Consider the following 20,651-nt stretch of genomic DNA (forward strand, 5'->3'; position numbering starts at 1 on the left):
ATAAGATTATGGGTTACTGACACTGCCGGACACTTTCTTGGCAGAGCGACACCATGGAAAAGCTGAGAAATCACGTAAGTTCTTACAGGCTTAGCAACATTGCACACTAGCCACAGCACAGCCCCTGATCCACTCTGACACCCAGCTGCAGAGTCAGCCTCTTGTGGGGACCTCAGAGTGCTTAATGTTCTGTGGGAATCACCTCTTCTACCAACAATCAGCAATAGAACTGCCAATAGTAGAGAGTTACAGCTACTCACATTGTTAAAACAAATTTTCCTTTCAGCCAGGCCTGGGGGTGTTACAGGAATAACTGAATGGGACATGCTTTGGGTCTCCTAGGGTTCTTTGGCATTCTCCATAAGGAAGAGACACCTGGGGTTTCCTCTGTTGACAGGATATCAGCAAGGGGAGCAAGCAAAAGAGTGGTAATGCCATTCCCATCTGGTCTCTGGATTATGGCTGAATATCCTGAGTTTAAGAGAAGATTTAACTCTGTGATCTATCTAGTCTTAAACGTGAGAATAGAGCTGTTGCAAATCTCAGGTGCTCAGGATGACAGACAAAGACAGACAGCTGGAAGTCCAGGTGGTCAGCATCATGAGATCAGATACTACATGCTATGGATTGAACTGTGTTTCCTCAAAATCCACATGTTAAAACCCTAACCCCCAATGTAATAATATTTGGAAATGGGGCCTTTGGGAAGTAATTAATTTTAGAGGAGGTCATGAGGGTGGGGCTCTCATGGTAGACTAGGGCCCTTATAATAGGAGGTACCAGAGAGTATGCTTACTCTTCCTCTCTGTGGGAAGAGGTCTGGTGAGTACACAATGAGATGCTGGCCATCTGCCAGCTAGGAAGAGAGCTCTCACCAGAACCTGACCACGCTGCACCCTAATCATGGATTTCTAGCATCCAGAGTTGTGAGAAAAGAAATCTCTGTTGTCTAGTCTACGGTATTTTGTTATGGCAGCCCATGCCAGCTAATACACCATAGTGACAGCTTAAAAAAAAATAAGTGAGCTTATTTAATTATTTTAAGTAAGTGGGCTTATAGAAGTCATTACAGGTGTAACAAGAATAGTCATAAAAATTAATTGCTTTGCTAGAAAATAAAAGATGTCTGCCTCTTTTCCCATTAAAGAACATCTGTCTTCTTCCAGTTGCCTACTAAAGTAAGCTCTCTAAAGCCCAGAGTTACCCAAAGAATTGCCCATCTCTGTCTCCATACCAAGCGACTCTAAACTATGGGCAGCCAGGTCTTCAGTACCGTATGTTATATTTGGAATGACTTTTTTTCTAAGCTGAAATTCTGGAATACACAATTTGTTGCACTGAAGCAGTTTTCCCATGGCTTGCTCTATCTATCTACCTATTTACTGGGTGGTGGGAATTTTTAAAAAAATTTTTTTAACGTTTTTATTTATTTTTGAGACAGAGAGAGACAGAGCATGAGCAGGGGAGGGGCAGAGAGAAAGGGAGACACAGAATCCAAAGCAGGCTCCAGGCTCTGAGCACAGAGCCTGACACGGGGCCTGAACCCACAGACTGTGAGATCCTGACCTAAGCCGAAGTCAGTTGCTCAACCAACTAAACCACCCAGGCTCCCCTGGTGGTAGGAATTTTTTAAATGCAGAATATCTCCTCATTGCTTTATAAAGACTAACTTTCAGTAACTGTTTTCCTGACTGCCTTTCAAATCCCTTATTCCCCAATCCGGATCTGTCTTTCCACAGTCAAAACAGCATAAAACCTCAGTGACCAGGCCAAAAAAAAAAAAAAAAAAAAAAAAAAAAAAATTAAAAAAAAAGAGGACTGATGTCATTCAAAGACTGACATTTCAGTTTTTATTACCGGAATACCTTGAAGAATTAGATCTGATTTGCATTGATATTTGCCAACTGAATTATTAAAGTTTTTTTTCCTCTTTTCTCTTTCCTTCATCAGAGTTTAACACTTTCGTCAACTGCACACTAAATCACAATTTGACAACCATGTTATTTCACAAAGCGTTCTGGGCTTTTGAATTGTTGACCAACTTGAGAAAAACACCAGATTTGATCCATAAAGTGAAAGTAGGTGACAACACATAAGAGAAATGGCAAGGGAGTTTTTATAAAGGAGTCTGCTTCTTACTAATGTTTCTTAAGTGACATGGGGTAATTTTGCTGGCATGTCTTCCATAGGCAGGGCCACCCCATTTGAGTTACCTATTGAGACTTCTTTGTTTTATTAGAATCAATTGCAACCTCAGTGCACTGAGAGATCTGAAAATGAATATTCCTAAAGAAGGATAAGGATTTCAGAAATGTGTGAACATTTTAAGTGGTATGTTAGTCTCCAACATCATCAGACTGTAGATGGAAAAAGACAAAGTGGAAATTTCTGTGCAAGTTGTTAAACTTCTAAATCTCTTCATCTAAAGTGACAAAAAAGTCTAACCACAGAGTTGTGATAGTGCATTTGTATATCAAATAGTTTTTTACATTTATTTAATTTTTTTTTTTAGAAAGAGAGAGTGCAAGCAGGGGAGAGGGGCAGAGAGTGAGGGGGAGGGAGAGAGAATCCCAAGTAGGTGCCATGCTCAGCGTCGAGCCCAACACAGGGCTCGATCCCATGACCCTGGGATTATGACCTAAGCTGAACTCAAGAGTCCAATGCTCAACCAACTGAGCCACCCAGGTGCCCCTCAAATGATTTTAAACATGCACACCATACTTACAACACACACACACACACACACACACACACACACGCACACACCCCAGGTCGTCAAAACATTCCTTATTGATTTATTATCACACAGAAAGAATCTCAAGTTACTTATGCTTGGTAAAAAATAGCATACAGTCCTATCTCAAGGCATATTTTTAGTGTAGGAGTTCTCAAAGTTTATTGTGCCTCAGAATCACCTGGAGGGCTTGTTAAGCTACAAATCACTAGGGTTAGATTTTCTGATTCATGCAGGTCTGGTGTTGCGGGGGGGTGGTCTGATAATTTGCAGTTCTAACAAGTTCCTAGGTGACGCTGATGCTGCTGGTTTAGGGACCACAGTCTGAGAACCATTGCTTTAGACTATCTAGAGACTCCGGTTTTATTACTTATTTTCGTCAAATAGAGTGCTTCATATTCTTGCAGTTAGTCCTTTCTACTATCCAAATAATAACAAAAATGACTACTGTAATTTAAAGTCAGTATTTTGCCTTGCAGAATCTACGATAACAGTCATAACAACCAGCAGTTGAATAATGCTTTATCATTAATAAATCATTTCAATATACATTATATCACTGGAGAAAACATATGAATTCTGGCAGGTGAGCAAGCATTATATTTATATTTTATGGATGGAAAGCAGAGAGCTTAAACGACTTACCTAACAACCCCCCAAAAAGTAAATGGTAGAGAGCAGAGACCTGAACCAGGATTTTCTGACTCTAAATTCTGTATTCATTCTTTCCACCACTTCACTCTTTCTCTTAATTGCTTACATTTGTGGAGAAACTTACACTTTTCAAACTACTTTCATATTCATGATCTCATTTGATCCCCCAAAGCAACAGCAGGAGGCGGGCAGGGCACATAATATTGTCCACATTTTGCAGATAAAGCCATTATAAAAAATGATAAGAAAAGTGGCTCCTGTCATTCAGGCAGTATTTCTTCATCTACCAGGCTACATTTTCCTGCAATATTTAGCAGCATCAGATAGGGTAGGTAAAGCATCAGATACTCTCCTTTACAAGTGATAAATATTCAATGGCTCAGTATTGTTAACACCACCCTTGCTCCTACATCATTTTTTCCCCTGGTTTCTTGGTAGAAATACATTTGGAGAGAAGAAAGAAATGGGTGAAATTTAGGGTTACTAATTTGTAGGAAAGTGGGGAAAGTTCTTTCATTTCTACACTTTATGTATTTAGGAAAGAAGCTTTTTCTGCATACAAAGAAAGACTCTTCACCACTAGTCTAGGGCTTTTCAAAGTTTAATGTGCACACAAACCACCAGGGGATCTTGATAAAATGCAGATCCTGATTCAGTGGGTCTGGAATAGGGCCCAATATTCTACATTTCTATAAAGCTCCAATATAATGCTGATCATGGTCCAACCTTGATAGGCAAGGATCAATCCTATTTCTCAAGACTACAGAGATTTTTATTATTCTCTGAATCATGTCTGAATTTCTGGGGTGGAACAGAGAACTTAAAATATAAAACATTGTAACAATATTTGGTGAATAGTGCATACATTGTGGGACTTACCTAGGTGTTTCTCTGTGCTAGGTTATTATACATTCCAGTATCTTCCAATTTATTTTGATCTCAAAATCCAAGATGATGCTTAACACGGGGTGCATGGACTTGCAGCAACGATATTACACCTGGGTGTTTGTTAGATAGGCAGAATTTCAGGCCCCATCCTAGTCATAGGAGAAATTGGATGAAGGGCTTTAAGGCTATGCTAAGTAGTTTGAACTTTATCCCAAAGGCATTGGAATATTTGGAAATTAGGTAGGAAAACTAACTTGACCAATTTTACATTTAGGAATAGTGTTTTAGGGGGAAATGTCTAGTAGCAAGGGGTCCAACTGGAAAACTACTGAAATTCAGGTAAGAAAAATGTTGGCTTATCTATATTGTGACAATGACAATGGGGAAAGAGGAATGGATTGATAGCCAATAAGGAGGTAGAATCAAAACAATGTGTCAAATGAGTTATTGATGGGGAAAAGAAAGAGAAAGAGTCTAGGATCACTCTCAAGTTTCTGGCTTAGACAATTTGTATCTCTTACCTTTAGCATCTCTTTGAACTTGTCCTCTGACCTCTCTGCTTCTGACCACCTGGGGTAAATGCCTTGATTCCTGGGACCTAGGATTGCCAGTCTTGGCAAGGACCTAAATCAGTCAGACTCTGACACTTCGTGAGGGATCTTAGGATAGACTCTAGCTGACATTCACAGTCAAGATTCCAAAGTTAATTATACAACTTACCCTGACTTTTTCTTGGATAAGTAAGCCTTATCAAATACAATGCCAGTCCTATTGTCTGCTCTTCTATAGCAGTTTGTTTGGCTCCCAAGTAAATCAACCTACACTTATCTTGATGAATTTCACCATACTAATATCTGCCCATTTCAACAATTTTATGATTACTCTGATCATTTTAATATGCTTCCCCCAACTATAATTTACCGTTTTCTTTTGTTTTGTTTTTATTGTGCAGCCTTGCTGTTACTTTCAATAGCTTAATCCTGAACACTGTAGATCTTTTTCTTTTTCTTTTTTTTTTCTGGTGTTATGGTATAATCATCACCTGTAACAAGAGTTTTGTAAAAAAAAATAATAAGCATTGTAATTCACAAGGTATAGGTTCTATATAGCTACAGCAAATAAGGTATTTGCCATTATATAGCCAGACCCTAGGAAAACTGTCCCCAGGAGAAGAATGAAGACATCAATAAGGCATGCTAGAAAATCTTTCCCTAATAAGATATGGTCATGTCCTTTTGAAAAAAGGAACACCACAACTGGTATGTTGATGCAATGTAATGTAACACAATATGAGATATAAAATATTAAGACCAATTTTGATGAGAAAGAGCATTAAAAAAAAATCTCAATTGTTGTGTTTGAATGGATCAAGATGGGATTGAGGTTGTGTTCAAATTGCCAGTCTCCCTCCAAATTACCACTACATAAAGCTGATATATATATAGATAACTAATAATTAAAATAAATAAAAATAATACCAATAATATCTGACACTGTACTAAGAACTTTACTTACATGTTCTCTTAATTCTCATAATAACTTTGGACAAATTCTATTTTTATATCTATTAAATTGTAAAACAGACTGTTTGGAATAATGGCAACAAATATATGAAATGGCGAGAGTTTGAGAGATGTGGACTCTATTTCTGTTCTCCTAGATCATGTGCAAAGTTTGTGGTTAAGCTACCTATCCCTTCATAACCCATGCTTCCAAAATGTCCTGGAGCATTCAAATCCAAGCTAGTCCTCCAAGAACACATCTAGGGTGGTTCATTTCTCTTCAGGAAGAGTACGCTGGGCATATGATGACAAATCCAGGTAGGGTAAGACTGGGGTGCTGAGGTGGTGGTACAGCATTTGTCCAACACTATCAGAATGGCCAGCATATCTGATTGTAGAGATCTTCCCATGGTTTAAAGGTTGCCAGTGTCAGTTATTATGAGTCTTTCCAGTTATTACTGGAGGCCAGTGATCATGTGGTTACAGTTTAGAGTCTTCATTTTCTGAATTACCCAATTGTTTTAAGGCTACTGAGAAAGAATTTGTATTTACTTGATTAGGCTATTACGGAATCACCTGCATGGGCAAAGAATTTGTTTCTTACCTAAATTTAAGACATTCACACACATAAATAACTGCTTGTATACCTGCTACACTGGGAACATGTATATACACCAGTATATACTACTTTGTATATTTAAAACCAATGCACAAGTAAGGTACTGGAAATAAAATATAGGAAGATTTCTGTTTATTTTTTCTGCTCTTTGAAAGAGAAAACAGGAATAGTTTTAAAAGTAAAAAATATATATATGCTTAAAGAAAAAACATTAGTATAAAAAAAACTAACATCATGGTTTCACATAAATATGCTTGCCTGGATTCCTAAATGAATTATTATATATGCTCTCTTCTCTGCCTGGGATATTTGTCACCCCCTTTTTTTCTTGGTCAGGTTGCATTCACCCTTAAGGTCTCAGCATAAGCTCCCCTGAGGGGAGCTTTGCTGGCTTTGCAGATTTTGCTATATGGCCCTGTTTTATAGTCTTATTGAATGCTATAATTTTTCTTTATATTGTAAAAATCTAATTAAGTGGTTATTCATGCAATTATTAGTTTAGTGCTCTGCTTTCTTGTTGAACTGTAAACTCCATTTGTGCACGGACCATGTCTATCTCTCTCTTCATTTTGTCCTTTTACAAAGTGAGCATTTTATGAATATTTTTTGCCAAAAGTACAAATTGTGAGATGGATATCAAGATTAATCTAGATATTCTGTGTTGATGGGTAACATACTTTAAAACTGATATACAAGTAAGATATTGAAAAGAAAACAGAGAAAGATTTTTTATTTATTTTTCTGCTCTTTGTAAAGGGAAAATTGACTGTTTAAATGCAAGAAACAAATGAATACAATCAAAATAATAGGTTGAATCATTATTTTCACTTAAATTATCACTATCTGGTCAAGAGCAAAGTCACTGGTTTGATTCTTCCACATCCATATACTACCAAGATTAACTCAAAGAATCTTTTGGAAGGTCCATACAAGAAAACCCCAGAGAAAGAATTTCCTCGAACTTGAACTGTAGATATGTTCTCTGTGTGAAATATGAAGTCATGCTAATTCTGGTGTGCTAACTAAAAAGAGCTGATGTTACTTGTAACATGTACTTCTGGAAATCAGCTTAAAGAAATGAGTTTAGTTAAACATTGCATAGTACTCTCAAACCCATGAGGGCAGGGTCTAAGCTACATATATTAATAATTGGTTAACCTATAATATTAGAAGACAGACAGAGCTAGAGCATTAATGGAGTTCAAGAGTATCACCAGGCAAGGATTCAAATTTGGGAATCTCTGACCAAGTGTAAAAACCAACATCCAATAAGAAATGGGATTCCAGACTCCCTGCAGGTCTCTTATCGGCTTCCAGTACGAATTTTCCCACCTACCCTATCAAAAAACAAAATATTTCTTAAGCAAGATTTTTATATTCTGTATTAATGTCAAATCTGGCTTTTGGCTTGGACAAGAGAATTTTTACAGCACCTGCTAATTTGTTCCCAGCCTGAAGGACTAAGTCCTCAGTGTGGCTGAGTTTGGCGGGTATAGAAAGCTATTGAGGATGCAAAAAAAACCTTTGTAGAAACAAAATGCATAGAAACTCCTTCTGTAACCCTGGGCAACCCTGATACCACATGAGGTACAGTTGAGAAAGGGACTTCCTCTGGAATGTGAGAAGAAAGATGTAGAAACAAAGTTAAATGAAGATGGGAACAGCATTACTCACAGAAGGGAGATCAAACACTCCATAGAAAATACATGTTACGGTGCAATTGCCCTCTGGGAGTTACAGGATTATGAAAGTCTAACTTAATTAAGGAGAAAATAGGTCACATTTAACAACCACATACGTCGCGTATCATTTTGACTATACAGAATAACTGGAGAGAATGGAAAAATTAAGAAGTCGGAAGCATAAGAAAGGCAACCATGGAATTCATCAACCACTTTCTCATCCTTCTAAGTCAGGTATATGTTTTGATTCTGTATATATGAAAAGATTTACCATTCTTTAAACTTCCCTCTTTAAAAACACTTGCAGCATATTTGAAAAATAAATTTCAAATGTCAGAATAAAGAGAAACAAAATGGTGTGACCAAATTTAAAAAAAAAAAACTAAATTAAGAGGCAATAAATAGTCTTCATAAAAATACACCTTTCACCCTCTTCCTTTTCTCCCCCTTATGTCATCAAATGACAGGCAATCAGGTACATGTGAATCCTGCTTGGATTCTTCCCCCTTTCATAGCTCGATGCCCCTATGGGGTCGAGCTAATTACAGGTACATTTCCTCTGCAAGGCAGTCACACTCTATACTGTTGAAGGTACAATTAATAATTGAACAAAGCTACTAGATTTTTTTTTGCTCACACGGTCACGGGTTGCAGACAGTTTTACTGTCACACAGGGCAGAGCTTCTTCCTTGAGTGTCTCCAAGAAAGGTTTCATGTTATAGACTGAAAAGGATCACTGCCTGTTTCCAAATTTTGGAAAGTAGGGGAAAACCCACGTAAAACCAAAAAAATCCAACCCCCCACAAAAAAAACCTAGTTTCCTTTGTAGAACAGTAAAGGAAAATTTTCTCTCCTGTTAGCAGGAATATGATTATGATCAGGTGGTTATTTAGGTCAGATGTAAAGAGATGAAAGAGTGGGCCTACAAATTAATACTCTTTAGAAGGGAAATTGGAGTTTGCCCTTGAGTCTGTGAATGCAGCAGGGAGCTAGTTTTGCATGTGACATAAGAGAATTTGACCTACAGACAGGGCCTAGATAAAGGCTTAGAGAAGAATAAGGTTCTTTCCCTTGAGATGTATTTAGGAACTTAATAGAGGATATCCCCAGAGCGTCATGGGGTCATAAATTGGTGCAGAAAATCCTTGTCCTATGCCCCAAGCAATAGTCTTGAGCAACAGTCTGCAAACTTTTGTAAAGGGCCAGATAGAAAATATTTTAGGGTTTGTAAGCCCAGCCATCTTTGTTATAACTACTCAACTATTCCGTTTTTGAACAAAAGCAGCCATAGACAAGAAGAAAATGAATAAGCATGGGTGTATTTCAATAAAACTTTATGGATGCCCAAATATGAATATTAAATTTTTGCATGTCAGAAAACAGAATTATTCTTTTTATATTTTTCCAACATTTAATCATCTAAAACCTATTTTTAGCTCTAGGCAGTACAAAAGTGGGGCAGGCTGTATTTGGCCCACAGACTGTAGTTTGCTGACCCCCTGGCCTTACTATTGGAAATCCCTATGAGTATACCTATTTTTCAAGCTGATTTTGAAATCTCTAGGGATCTCTGAGTGTATGTAAATGCTATATTTACATGGGAAGATATGGTGTTTTGTTGACTTTTAAACACCATGGATAACCATGGTTATTCAGGATTCAAATAAGATATTCACTATCATTAAAAAGGTTACTAGAGTTAGAGGTGAAGATCTAAACTGCTAGGCCCAGCACGGAAAAATCTTGAAACTCTGATTCTATCTCATTATTTTTCTGAGCTCAAAGGATAAAAAAGAATACATCTTTGGGTTCTGGTCATGAATAGCATTTCTCCCCAAAGACAAAATAAAAATAAAAATGAAAAAACCCAACTACTTCGTAGTCAGTAGTACACAAAAAAGCAATAGTCTTTTTATTAATGTAATTCATTTCTTGATTATAAGTTGAATATAATCTATCTTCCTTCACTTCTTCTTTCTACCACTTGTTCCACAAAAAAATAGGAGGGTATAAGTAATATATTTATATAGATATTTAAATTAATTAGAAAAGGTGAGACAATAAAACGAGAGGAAAGCAAGAGAATGGTCTGTACATGAATTTGATGCCATAAAATCCCACACAGTTTGTTTAAAATCCTCTTCATTAACATGCAATTTATATATGATTTCCTATATTCTTTTACAAATGGGCAAAATAAATTTGGCTCTAAGTTTAGTAACAGTCAATTCCATGAACTCTTAATCATTTATAAAAATTTAGGGAGTTCATTCATAGAAAACCAACCATTGCTTAGAAAAAAGGCAATAGAAATACGTAAGAGGAATTTCCTCATGGGATATTTTCCAAAAGGAAAACTATGTAATAAAATGAACAATCTCTCAAAATAACATTATAGTAAATTCAATGATTTCAATTGATACCTTGTATAACATCTTTAAATATGGGCCAATAGCTTTATACCAAATTGTCATTCAGTCAAAGCAATTCTATACCAGAAAGGACCAAATTGCCATTCAGTCAAAGCAATTCTATACCAGAAAGGAGTAGGTGGTGTGGGATTGGGGCATAAGATACTTCAGTCCAGGCCGAATGTGCTCTGGATGTTTAATTTAACCCAAGGGAAAGGTGTGTGATATCCAGAGGTTCACCCTTAAGACAATCTTCCATATGCATTTTTTCCATGTGAAGTATAAAATGGGTCTGAACGGAAATGAGTTTGATCTTCCAAATAAATGCCTCATTTATTGCTCTTATATATTGTCAATAAATGACAAGTTGCATGCATTAACAATTAAGGTGGGTTTTGAGTGACGTTCCCTTAATAGAAGCAAGCCTTTGATAAGAATAGCTGTCAAAAAAGGAGACCATTCCATAGGCTAGTCCAAATTCACTTGAAAAATTAGTTTGAGACCTAACATGACATGGAGGCCTGTATTCTCAACCACAAAATACAGTTTTCAAAGATGCTTTAGGCGAACACTATCCTGGCCTTTTAGAAATACCTCAGGATAGTTTCCATGTATGTCTTGCTTTGCACAATTTTTTAGAGTTTTTCATTCCAAAATGACTTTGTTGTGAACTCTAAATACTTATATGAGGAAATTTTAAGAGAATGTCAGATATACATCAATTAAAATTGAGGACTATCTATCAAAATAAATTACATTTTATAAGAATAATTGATCCATAGCCCCTCTTTCTGAGAAATTAAATAGCAGGCTTTATTCTACAAAGACTGTGTCATTTACAAAACCATGGCATTGCATATAAGAAATTGTAATCTGTAGAGCAGGAAAGTATGCATGCAGTGGACCCAAGTAATTTGATATAATATTTAAGTGAAGTTCAAGAAGCAGCAGAGACCGAAAATTCAGTTATGGTGATGGTGATGGTGCTGGAACGGGAGGGGAGGATGCAGAAGACATTCCTGGGAAATAATTTTTCTGACTTTGACTGAATTTGCATTAATAGGTAGGGACCCATAATGAGCTCATGCAGCTTAGTCCATGCCTGATGCCCCTCACAGAACCAGATGCCAGGGAGACGACATCAGAAGTCACTAACAATTTTGTATTATTCCTGAAAGGTTTCTTCACAAGGTGCTACATATTAGGAAACCATAGTTAAGGTTTAGGAACCTTAGTTAAGGAAACCATAGTTAACAGCGAAACAAACAAACAAACATGCAAAGGACTAGTTAAATCTAATTCATACAAAACATTGCCCCAAGACACTCAAGCACAAAATTGACCTACATTTTAGACATAATACTAAGTCATTTAATGCATTTAATTCTTCTGTATTTGTTGCCTTGAGGTGATGTTCTATTAAAAATGAAATAAGAAATGGTTGTAGACTTTATAGAGATGAACACATTAGCAAAGACCAGGGAGGACCCTATATAAGTCCTATTGCAATTCTACTAGTGCTTTAATAACCAGATACATGCTTGCCTTTCTGATCCAATGGAATCTCAGAAGCCCAAAGATATGTTAAATAATGTGTGGTATCTTGAAGGCTAGAGGGCTGCTTACCAGTTGGTGTGAGGTGTCTCCAGGTGATCACAGGTTCAGGACGGCCATTGGCCATGCAGACCAGGGTCACATTGCTGCCCTCATTCACAGTGACATCTGAAGAGATGTTGGAGATCTTTGGTGGAACTGCAAAGACAAAAGCAAATGGAATATGTAACCATGCCAGTAAAACCCCATGTTTGAAGCACTGGTCCATGCCACTGGAAATAACAAACTTGAGCTAGATGCTTTTATGACTTGAACCATTTGAATTTTTATGTTAAGAAGCCAGGATGCTTTATGACCTCTTTAGAGACTCAGCAGATGAAAAGCATGGGTCTTACTACTAGAAGAATCTCTCCACTATGACCAAGTATTGTAGGAATTTCACAGAGGAGTATAGTGAAAATGTATTATCTCTTTTTTCATTAGAATAGACTTTATTTAATTATTAGTGTGCACATTTTTAGCATATTAATAATTTTTTCTTATCACTGAATGGTGCCTGCCTACATTTATTTCCTTATGTATATCAAATGAATATAGTGCATTCTTACCTCCAAATGTCAGGAAAAGGAAAAGTGTTATTTAGTATGAGTTGCATAGTTGTGTTATTACGATGTGGCAACACCTGTTTACTTACAATCTAGCCACATGAGGAAACCAACATTTAATCACAATAGAAAGTGTCTAAATATCACCTTGGTATGTGAACAGGCTAGATAACGCACATTAGAGCCTAAAAACTGAATTAATAAGGCCTATATCACAGATACTACAAAAAATAATATTACCCCTAATACTTTCACCACCACTATTACTAACAATTTAATAATAGGTAACTTTAAGCATTTACTATATGTAAGGCTCTATGTAGAGTACTTTTCAAGTATTATATTGGTAACTCATTATAATAAAGAAATGATATCCTATGAGCATTTTATTTACAGGTGAGAAACTGAAATATAGATGGAGCCAGGTGAGAAGCAGAAAACAGATTTGAATCTAAGAAGACTCCAGGGCCCACACTCTTAAGCAATACTTGAATGAAACTTCAACTTCACAATCCAGGCTACCAGATGGCTGAAAATGACGGAAATTACTTTTTGGTGGTGTGAGAAATGAGTCCCCGAGGGCTAGCTGTACTGCCGTCTGACTTCCTTCATTAGTGTTCAGGGCGGCAACATTAGATCTCATATTGGTAGGCTTAAGTGGAAAGTGAATTACTCACAAATTTCATCACAGAGGTTATGCACTGATTACAAATAGCAGGGTTTATGGTTTGACTGTGATTTTCCTTTTTTTTTTTTTTTTTTACTCTTAGTTGCTTATGCAGTCCCTAAGAAAGTATGTGTCAGAGGGAGGGAGGAGAACAAGACAGCATTAAGGGGTTCAATAATAAAAGAATCTTATTTTCTCTCTCTTCCTGCCCTGTGGTGACAAATAAAACAGTAACATTTTCTGCCTGTAGAGACTGCTGTCTGACAACCATGTGATTGCTGCAGATCTCTGTTAGGAGACACTGATGGGACTTGGGCAACTGACCAGGTCACAGAGCCACAAGGAGGAAGTGGGAGGAGGACTCATGACCTTAGCATTTCTCCCACAATGGCATCTTACAGGGCTTCTGGGTAGAAACCAGTAGTTCTAAATCAAACCCAATGGCAGAAATGGAATGTAGTTGATTCCCATTATTTAGCAGTATGTATTTATAGGATTTCTATTTCTCTTTTATCTACTGGGGTTAATGGATCTTTCTCTTGTATTCACACATTGACTTGCAATATACCTTCCCAGACTTTTACAATGAGGACCTAAAAGGTTATACCCAGTTTTTAAGGAAGAAGATGAGGCACAGAGAGAAATAATGACTTGTCAAGGGCAATCCCATCAAGAAATATGGCTGGGCTTAGAACTTGGGGCTCCTGAATGTCCAATTGTGTTGTTGTTTAATATTTATAGTTTTTAATTCCCAGCTGAATAAGCCAGTGTTCTGAACATTTTCAGAAAAAGTACAATGAACTATAAATCAATGATGGTGTTCAAGAATACAATTTAGACATCCTAGGAATCTTCCTCTACAATCTAAAATCTGCAACAGGAAGCTATGTAATAATTATATGAGCTCATATTACTCAATTTGTGGTTAATTCTGAATTGCAAGACAGGCCACAGAATAGAAAGAAGAAATACAAATGTGTTTTCATAAGAAAAATGTAGAGGGGAGACTTTATATTCCTAATATAAAAACATGCAAATTTACAGAATAGAAAAGATCTCCAGTGGTCAGGTTCCCAGAGAATTATTACCTATGATAAAATTTACTCATAATTTTCTCTCATTTTGTAAGAGGAATATATATCCAAGGACTTTGTTTTTTTATGGCACCCAGGATCCTCTGTTTCTTTTAACTAAGGGCAATATGTTCAGGTCCTAGATCTCAGATCCTGGAGACTCAGAAAGTGTTTGTGTTCAATAGTCAGAAATGTAATCACGTTGACATTGAATTTCACTTTCCTCGGGGTCACTACCAATGGGTTTCACTCCATTGCTTATCTTCCACTTCTTTGTACATTGTACCAGCTTCTTCCCATAGCATTTATATCTGATGTAGTCATTTGTTCCAGAAATAAATACCTCCCTAAATTCTATGTTACCATCTTACTTTCAAACTCTCTGTCTCCAAATATCTTGAAAGAATTGTTCTACATTACATCTTCATCTCCCATTCACACTTCAACCTACGGTGCAATCTGGATTCTTTAACCTCCAAAAAAAACTGCTCTCAGGAAGCTCACCAATTTGAACCATGGAGTTTCTAGGTCCTATGAACAATTTTGTTATTATCCTATTTTTCTCAGGAGTATTTGATTTTGTTGACCATAACTACCTTCTTCCATTCTTTTATTTTCTAAGATGCCAGATTCAACTGTTTTTCATCTTACCTCTCTGGTCAACCTTTCCAGTTTAGCTTTTGGACTTACTTTGTCCTGTTCCTTAAATATCTGTATTTCTAAAGTTTGATCACTGTTATCTTCCTTCATATAACTCACTGTGAATGATATTATCTATTGTCTAAGTTCAGAAACTAAGGCCATAGTATGTATGACTCCCAAATCAGTATCTGCAGCTCAGATTTTTCTCATAACTTTTACACTTACGTTCCAATGGACCATTCTAAATTTTCATCAAATACATCACAGATACTCAAGATTCAACATACTCAGAACCAAAATTATCATCTTCCTTCCTACGTGACACTTGTAGTCTTGTTCACTATCTCGGGGAATGGTGTCATCATGCAAACAGTTGCCCAAGCAAAAAAAGTGTTATCTTCCTTGACTGCTCTCTTTCCTTTACTACCCCATATAAAAAGGATCCTGAGTTCTGTGACTTATGCCTTTTAAATCTCTCTCAGATTCACTCATTATTCCCAATCCCTATTCCCAGAGCCATAAACTTTTTTTTTTTTTTTTTTTTTTTTTTTTTTTTTGGTTAGATTCTGCAAGAGCATTATAATGAATTTCTTTGCCTCTAGCCTTCCTTTCCTCAGGCTCACTGTCATTCATTCATCACACTGAAATAAGTTTTTTTTTTTTCATAAATTGCAAATGTGAGTATAATATTCTCTGATTAATCTCATTGCCCTCAAGATAAATCCAAACTTCCTAACATGAATTCACAAGCCATGGTTGGCCCCCGGTTAGCTCTCTAGACTTATGTATTACCCCCTTTTCATTGTATCATCCAGTCAGATCAAATAATTTTGGTTCCTAGAATATACTATGCTTATTTACCCCAAGGCATTTAACATTCTATTTTTTCTACATGGAATATTCTTCTTCCAGCCCTTCATGAGGTCAACCCCTTTCTTCCTTCAGGTTTCAACTTGTCATCCTGTTTTCTCGCTTTTTCCAGGAAGACTATTCTGTCATTTACCACCATTCCTACCCCTACCCCACTCCTGACTTCTTATTGAGTGAAGCATCACTCCTATGTTCTCACATTGTGCCCTATATTTCTCTACCATGGCCCTGAATCGTCATTGCTGGATTACTTACCTGTACCTGTCACTAAACTGAAAGACGCAGATGAGAAGTCCTTGGTTTTCCTGACCAGTGAATTGTATAGACCATGGCACTTAGAACATGGTAGGCACTCACAGGGTGTTTGAAAAAAGAAATTAATGAAAATCCCTGCCTGCCCCCAAACTTTTCTGAGCTCAAGTAAGTCATCTCATTGAATTTTTATCAGAAAGGAGCAACCTTTTATCTTGAGCCAGTAAAATACAGCTTTTATCAGTATTTCTTTAGCTACCCCTCTAATGACCTTGTTCACTATCAACTTTTTTGACTCTTAATTAAAAAACAAAATTAACCATGGGGCACAGAAACATTTGTGTATGTTAGACATATAGGAAGTGAGATAAATTTGGTGTCCAGCTTCTTGAATTATAGATGTATTCAGGGTTTAACTTCCTTTTTTCTTTTCTACGAGGAATCATTCATATATATTTGTATGGATGTATATAATTTTTTTTTTCTAATGTTTATTTATTTTTGAGACAGAGACAGAGCATGAACGGGGGAGGGTCAGAGAGAGAGACACAGAATCCTAAAAAGGCTCCAGGCTCTGAGCTGTCAGCACAGAGCCCGATGTGGGGCTCGAACTCACAGACCTCGAGATCATGACCTGAGCCAAAGTCAGTCGCTTAACCGACTGAGCCACCCAGGCGCCCCTGTGTGGATATATATAAATACATATAACTTTTTTTAGTTTAATGGTTTAATAGTTCCTTTCTAGTTTCCCATAGCCATTCATGCAGTCTGCATTTACACCATTACTGATAATATAAGATTAAAGGAGCAATGCAAGGTCTTTATTCTTACCTCCTAACATCTTTATAAAGATCCTGGGAAATAAGATGTATTCTCTTTTTATCGCCATTTCATAGATGCAGACACCGGGGACAAAATGGGTAAAACTCACACAGCTAAGTAATTATAGAGTTAAGATCAAAACCTAAGGTTTATAGATTTCCTAAACTTAAGTCTTCTTCTAGATCATATTCACTTTGCAATAGTGGTTCCAAATAGTATTTTTTGCTCTATTTTAATTCTCAGTAAGGACAACTGTAGGAAATACTGTTTAACAAGATAATCTTATCTTCATTGGTAAACATAAGTTGTTTATTTATCAAAACCACTGTAATATTGATTTATGCTCATGGGCCTTCACATATTCTGCGTATTTTATTTTCTTCTGGAGTATTCCCTAACATTTCTTTTTTTGAGAGAGAGCAAGCAGGGGAGGGGCAGAGGGAAAGAGAGAGAGGGAATCTTAAACAGGGTCCATGCACAAAGTGGGGCTGAATCCCACAACCATGAGATCATGACCCTAGCCAAGATCAAGAGTCGGACGTTCAACTGACTGACTCACGCATCACCCCCAACAATATTTATTCATAGGATATTAGTGTCTTTTATTATATTTTCCTAAATGTAATGTCATGAACCATTTATTTGATGTTTTCAACCTATTTGGTTTCAGGGATCTCTCTAATTTTTCTGGATTATTTTGTTTTCTTACTGATTAATGACAGCCTGTATACCTTAGGGAAATGATCTTTTGTTGTCATATTGTTTGCAGTTTCCACAATTCATTCTTAACTTCTTAATTGTATGAACATTTTTGTCTTGTAAAAGGTTTAAATTTCTTTGGTGAGCTTTTTTTTATGATTTCTTCTAGTGTTTTTGCGCATAGACGTTTCTTTCTTAACATAAAATCAGTTAAATACTTCTGTCTATTTGTTATTTCTCTTTCAATGGTTTATTTCTTTTTTTTATTGCACTCTTTAAATCATCTGGAGTTCATTTATGGTGTGAGCTTTAACTAGGTTTTTTAATCCTCCGTGGTTTTTTAGTCAATTTCCGCAATACCTCTGGTTAAATTATATAAAATGTATACATTGTTTTGGCTTTCAGAATTAGCCTACATGTGCTACCAAGCTGGCAAGAGCAATATTTCTGGGAAATATATAAATATAAACCTACTTATAATGCCAAGAAATTTTATGAAAGTGCATTAAAATATGTCATTAATCTTTTGGACACCACACTATTATTATGTGTTGCTAGTTCCAAAATTAATTGTTTATTAGACAAACACCTCCTAAAATGTTGAGCAAAAAACATAATTTAGATACCCTGCTTTCAGGACACTAGTGAAATTCATTATTCAAATGAATTCTCAAGGTTTCCACTGCAAAAAATAATAAATAAATAAATATGCCACACCTAATAGTTGTAACTTTAAATCTGAATTATTAAATAGGTGATATTCTTTCACTGATATCTATATAAATTCTGTGTTAAAGAAATGTACATTTTTTCCATGCACTGCAAATTAAGTGACAGTTTCTAAAATAATACTAACATCTAGGTACACTTGTACACACGGATTCCTTCAGCTGTGCAATGAAACAGTATTAAGTAGGATTATGACACAGTCAATCTGCCTCTGCCACTCATGATTTTATTGCCCTTCCTCATTCTTCTTGTAATTTCCTTACCCACTTTACCATATCTCCAGGGCTCCAGGGTATGCCTTGGCTTTTGTGAACCAAGACATGCCTGTACATAATTTATACAATTCTCTGGGTTCCAATGCATCCCTTCTCCTCTTTTGTGTAAGTCTCACATCTCTTATGTTTGGTCCAATGTGGAAATGCAGGCAAATTCAGGGACATAGTGGAGTGGACATATATCATGTGATCTGCCAAAATCCATGTCCTCTTCTGTCTGGAAAGACAACCCTGGTATTCCTTTGCAGAAAACACCTCCCACCAACTGCCATTGGTTTGTTGGGACTGTCAGTCAAGTGACCTATTCTCCTTTGGCCAAGGAGTGGGCATGTGACCAAAGCTGGGCCACTTAGACTCTCCCTCCCTGGAACTTGGTTTTTATAAGGAATGACTCAAGAGAGGTTGAAACTGATTCAACTTGTGGTAGACTCTGTTAATGTCCCCAATTCTCAATCTTTCCTGTATCCAAATCTTTTGCCATGCCTATCCCCTCCTTCAGTGTGTAGCAGACACTTTTCCATCCCTGGACCATGCTGCTTGTTTTGGCCAAGGATACAAGCATAGGGAATACAAGAAGAGTCTTGAGAAGTGTTGGCACGATTGGACTCACTTGGTCTTGTGCCTCTGCCATTTGCATGAGAAGAATGTACCCATCTGAGCCTGGTGGCCCTAGGAGAAGGAGGATGAGAGATGGCAAATGGAATTGCCAAACAAAATACAGGGCATCTTGTTAAATACGAATTTTATATAAACAGCAGATACTTTTTTAGTATAATTGCTCCAAACATTGCATGGGACATACTTATACTAACAATTATTTTATGTAAACTACAAATGTAACTGGGAATCCTATATTTTTATTTTGTGAACCTGACAACTCAAGGTACATTGTCACATGTAGTGAAACCCAGTCTGGATCTGCTGACTTGCACACTTGTGAGAAATAAAAAATAACTATTGTTTTACGTCCCTGAATTTTTGACTGGTTTGTTCAGCAGCAATAGTTACCTAATACATATCATGAAAGGGCAGCCACCTGAAAGGACTATTATTTTTCACTACTGTCTGCAACTTGCATCCCTGGAGATGCATGGCTTCTGTGCCTTCCAAGGTGATATTTTCTGCTTTTCTTTTGAGCCTGGGAACTATTCCATATTCTTCCAAAGAATCACCACTTTTTACATCAAATTAGCCAGTCAATTTCTGTTGCTTACGCCAAAGAATCCTAATTGTTACAAATTGGGAAGTAGTCATAATAAGGGGAAATTTTGAAGAGGGGCATTTTCAGAGGTAAATTGTCATTTGTGCTTGGGTACTCCTTTGGGTTTCCACAAAATGAACTGAGTTGCATGTATAGCATTGGCTCTTATCTGTCATTACACATTGCTTTAAAAATAATTGTAGGTTTGAAAGAACATCTAATTCTAGCTGTGAGTGTTTCAATACCTTTGTCTTTAGTCCCTAACTGACCAGCCAGAAGAAGGACAATAAATCAATTCGAGGAAGGGATAAAAGTGGTCAGTTGGTTCATTTATCTAACCTCAAATAATTAGCATTTATAACTTGTATTCAATTCAAAATGTTATCCCTAATGGTGCAAATTATTAAGTTTGTCTCATCAGTTATTGCTTATTTGAAGTTTGGGAAAGGTGCATGTATTACTGTGTGTATGGTGGTAAAGGGGTGTTAAAAACATAACACTATCAACTTCTCAATTTCTAACCTTCTTTGGTGTGGCTATAGAAGCTTACACCCTATTTTCTGCACATGTAACACACTGGAAACTTATAGTGTATCTATATAAGAATTGCGTTCAGAAATCTACAGGATGTTTTTTAAGCAGCACTTGGTTTTAATCGCATGATCCAAAAATTCAACAATAAGAATAAAAATATACAATATAACATATTAATAACATCTTGTGAAACATCAAACATCCATCTAGTCTGGCATTTTGCTTCTGAAAATGCCAG

General features: G+C 36.6%; 1 protein-coding gene across 6 annotated transcripts in view; it reads right to left on the reverse strand.

Moving 5' to 3' along the window:
- The window catches only part of LSAMP (limbic system associated membrane protein), an 889,273-nt gene that overhangs the window by 226,161 nt on the left and 642,461 nt on the right, over positions 1-20,651 (reverse strand). For all 6 annotated transcript variants that reach the window (XM_078453038.2, XM_060639947.3, XM_060639945.3 and 3 more), the window contains one exon: positions 12,117-12,242. In XM_078453038.2, coding sequence (XP_078309164.1) covers positions 12,117-12,242 — 126 coding nt within the window. The remainder of the gene's footprint in view (positions 1-12,116; positions 12,243-20,651) is intronic.

Source organism: Panthera onca, chromosome C2 (assembly GCF_046562875.1).
Source record: "Panthera onca isolate mPanOnc1 chromosome C2, mPanOnc1 haplotype 2, whole genome shotgun sequence".
In the NCBI taxonomy this organism is placed as follows: domain Eukaryota; kingdom Metazoa; phylum Chordata; class Mammalia; order Carnivora; family Felidae; genus Panthera; species Panthera onca.